This window comes from Sinocyclocheilus grahami, unplaced genomic scaffold (assembly GCF_001515645.1).
Source record: "Sinocyclocheilus grahami isolate Dianchi unplaced genomic scaffold, SAMN03320097.WGS_v1.1 scaffold391.1, whole genome shotgun sequence".
Taxonomy (NCBI): Eukaryota; Metazoa; Chordata; class Actinopteri; order Cypriniformes; family Cyprinidae; genus Sinocyclocheilus; species Sinocyclocheilus grahami.
The window spans coordinates 63,634-67,084 of record NW_015505570.1 but is presented as its reverse complement, the minus strand read 5'-3'; the positions used below and the strand labels follow the sequence as shown (position 1 = coordinate 67,084).

At 36.1% G+C, this 3,451-nt stretch overlaps 1 protein-coding gene across 1 annotated transcript in view; it reads left to right on the top strand.

Moving 5' to 3' along the window:
* The first annotated feature begins 3,283 nt into the window (after positions 1-3,283).
* The window catches only part of s100v2 (S100 calcium binding protein V2), an 11,874-nt gene continuing 11,706 nt past the window's right edge, over positions 3,284-3,451 (top strand). Inside the window, exon 1 of the mRNA XM_016231435.1 lies at positions 3,284-3,420. Coding sequence (XP_016086921.1) covers positions 3,409-3,420 — 12 coding nt within the window. The 5' untranslated portion in view covers positions 3,284-3,408. The remainder of the gene's footprint in view (positions 3,421-3,451) is intronic.

Here is a 3,451-nt window from a genome sequence, read left to right as displayed (position 1 = left end):
GCCTTTAATCAGCACTAAAACAACAAAATTCCTTGAGGCAACTCAGCAGTTATGCTACTTCATGCTACATTTATTTATCTTTCACATTGTATGCCTCTTAAAAAATAAAATAAAATAAAAATACAAAGCTCAAATATACCCTAAAACTCAGCTCTAAAACAACAACACTCCTTGAGTTATGCTACTTTTTGCAGATAAAATCAGTGTAACAAACTAATTTCCTCAGTGAGCATTGGATCAGTTAATAATATGATATGAAAACATAATTTAAATGCATTATGATTTCTAATGCCATTTAATTTTATTGAAATCAAAGAATAACTGTGCATCGCTTTTTGACTGGGGCACGAGCTCTAGATTTTTCTAGGAATTCTGCTTCTTCAACAGAAAAAAATTGTTGATAAGGTGGTAAAAATATTTTTTTAGTTGTTTTGGCTCATTTTAATGCTTGTTCCGTCTTATTTTAAGTCATATTGAGGCCCTGCTAGAAGTTTGCTGAGGCCCCTAGTGGGCCCCAGGCCTCTGACTGGGAACTGAAATATGGAGCCTGTGCTCCAGTACTGATGAAAGGATAGAAATGGATACAAGGAGAGTCATGACTCTGTGACGTCAGTAGTTATGAGAAATAAAGGCAGGGTAGACGTAGATTTAGTTTCGCACAGGTTTGAACAGGATAGGGGTTTGTGACATTGGCATCAGAATAGGCAGAGTAAATACATAATCAATCAGTCATGTTTCAACCCTTGTTGAGATGACAGGGAACTAATCCTTATGTGCTCAGGTTTCCTGCTTCTCTAGATACTTCTTTATTTGAAAAGTAACAGGTTGGAAGGCACACTGATATTATTTCTCAAAGTTATGTTGCTAGTGACCACAGTTGGTTCAGGTGGTTTGAAAAAATATATTAACCAATTAAATTTTTTTCCCCATAGCATTTTTACTATAGGCTAGTACTATAATTTTGGCAAAATAAAAATTATTTCGCACAGGTTTGAACAGGATAGGGGTTTGTGACATTGGCATCAGAATAGGCAGAGTAAATACATAATCAATCAGTCATGTTTCAACCCTTGTTGAGATGACAGGGAACTAATCCTTATGTGCTCAGGTTTCCTGCTTCTCTAGATACTTCTTTATTTGAAAAGTAACAGGTTGGAAGGCACACTGATATTATTTCTCAAAGTTATGTTGCTAGTGACCACAGTTGGACAGGTGGTTTGAAAAAATATATTAACCAATTAAATTTTTTTCCCCATAGCATTTTTACTATAGGCTAGTACTATAATTTTGGCAAAATAAAAATTCAAAAATCAATTTTAAAATAATTAACTACATATTCCAATGGTCTCTCTCTCACTCTGTTTAGTTATCCAAAAGAGTGCGGCATTCACTGAAGCACCTTTGTAGATGATGACACACTCATGAGCAAATGCTTGATGCTGAAACTCTGAGGCATGCGTAATTTATGCATCACAACCATACAAGTGTGAACACGAGTCTGTATGTACAAAGCCCATTTGCTCTCTTTGTAAGTATGTAACATGTTCAGTAGACTGCAAGTAAAACAGGCAGCCTGCAAATGGCAGCATGTCATAAAAAAAACTCTGTGGTATGTGAAGAATTTCAGCTCACTGCAAATCTGAAGTGAGAAATACTGCTGTTTGAGCATACACCCAAACTAAATGACAATGTGTAGCAAGAAAAAGAAAAATTGTGACCTTCTACAATATACTTTAAGATGGCGCTAAAGCATGATGCTTTCAAGTTGACACAGAAACAAACCAGAATCAGCATGCACTAAAGAACCTGACAAAAACACTTCATAAGACAGACACAAAGGGCCATTGTATTACCGTGTGAAAAAGAAGTGTGCTTAATTGTATTGAATGTGCTATTGTAGTGTACTTCAAATCTTAAAAGCATACATTTAAAAAAATGTACCTGCAGAAAATGAAATAAAAGGCTACTTAAGTGCACTTATTTTCATGGCTCATGTTTCTTAACACACTTTTAAAAAGTGTACTTAGTAATAATGTCAAATTAAAAATATATATTTAAAGGACATTTTGTAGTATGCTTATTTTGATGTGCTGACTAACATACTAAAGCACATCTAAAGTACTTGATTATCATTTTAATGGTAGTGTGTAATTCAATATTACATTTAAATAAAAAAAATTTTTAAATGAACTAAATTGCAATGTGTGAATACAAAAAAATATTTAAATACATGACATACAAGTTTCAGCAGAAATGACATTAAAGTATTCTTTAGTTATACCATAAATGCTTGTCAGTATTTGGCGGGACACTTTAACCATTCATTCATAATTCATTTGAATTAAACTGCAATTAAGTACTTCTTTTTCAAAAGGGTTCATATGTGCATCAGTCTCTGTGTGTGCACATATGGCAAAGCGAAAAAAGTCTCTGTACTTCTGAAATATTCATATGATTAGTGTGTGTGTGTGTAATTCTGAGTCAGTTATACAAAGCCCACTAGGTATCAATTACCATTTTTGAACTTGCACAAGAGGGTGGTGCAACAGTTTGAAGATGAGGACAGACTGACTAATTCAGTGCTCAGTTTATGTGTACATCTGCATGATTACACACACCTGTGCATTGCTGTCCTATATTCTGTACTAGTAATACGCTCCTGCAATGCTGTCAAAGGTGTGTCTAGTACTCTCAGTGCATCCACCCAAAATGCCGAGCATGCCCTTGCCTGTGCATTACCAGAACTGTTCAGAAAACAAGCAGAGGAAGACAGCCAAAGCCACTGAATTTTGATCTGACCAGGGACACGCCTTGCTCAGTGGAAATCCCGCTATACAGTATTTCTGAAGGATTCCTGGAAAGAACATCATGAAAAAGACGCACAGTCTTGTTAACCAAAACAATATATTGTGCATCGACTTCTTAGTTCTTTAAAACAAAAAGATTCCTACATAAAAACGAGTCCAATGCAAACCCAATCACACATTCTGAACTAGGGGCCTGTTGTTGCGCAAAAGAATTTCTATCCTGAGCGCTTCCAGATGTGTTCCCAAAGGAGCAGTAAGTCTGTTTTCCAATAGTTTTATCCATCAACAAAATTGTGTCATACGGAAACCTGGCTTTCCAGAGTTTTTTCCAGAGTTTCCTATGAAACCCGACCGTCTCCGCCCCGTTAGGTTCACTGTCCTATAAAGAATCAAATTACAGGAGACATTTTTCCCATAGCAGTCACTGACACGGAAGGTGGGTTTAGTTTTTTTTTTTTTTTTTTCCCGAGTGGGAGGATTCAGGATGTCAGCCAAGATGTGGCAGAAGCGATGGGACGCTGAGAGTGTAAAGTACCGAGCACTGCACGACGGGAACAGCAAAGTTTGTCTAGAGCCAAGAAAATAAAACAAATCACGTGAAATGGCATCCCAGGTAATGTGGTTTACGTTATATATATTATATA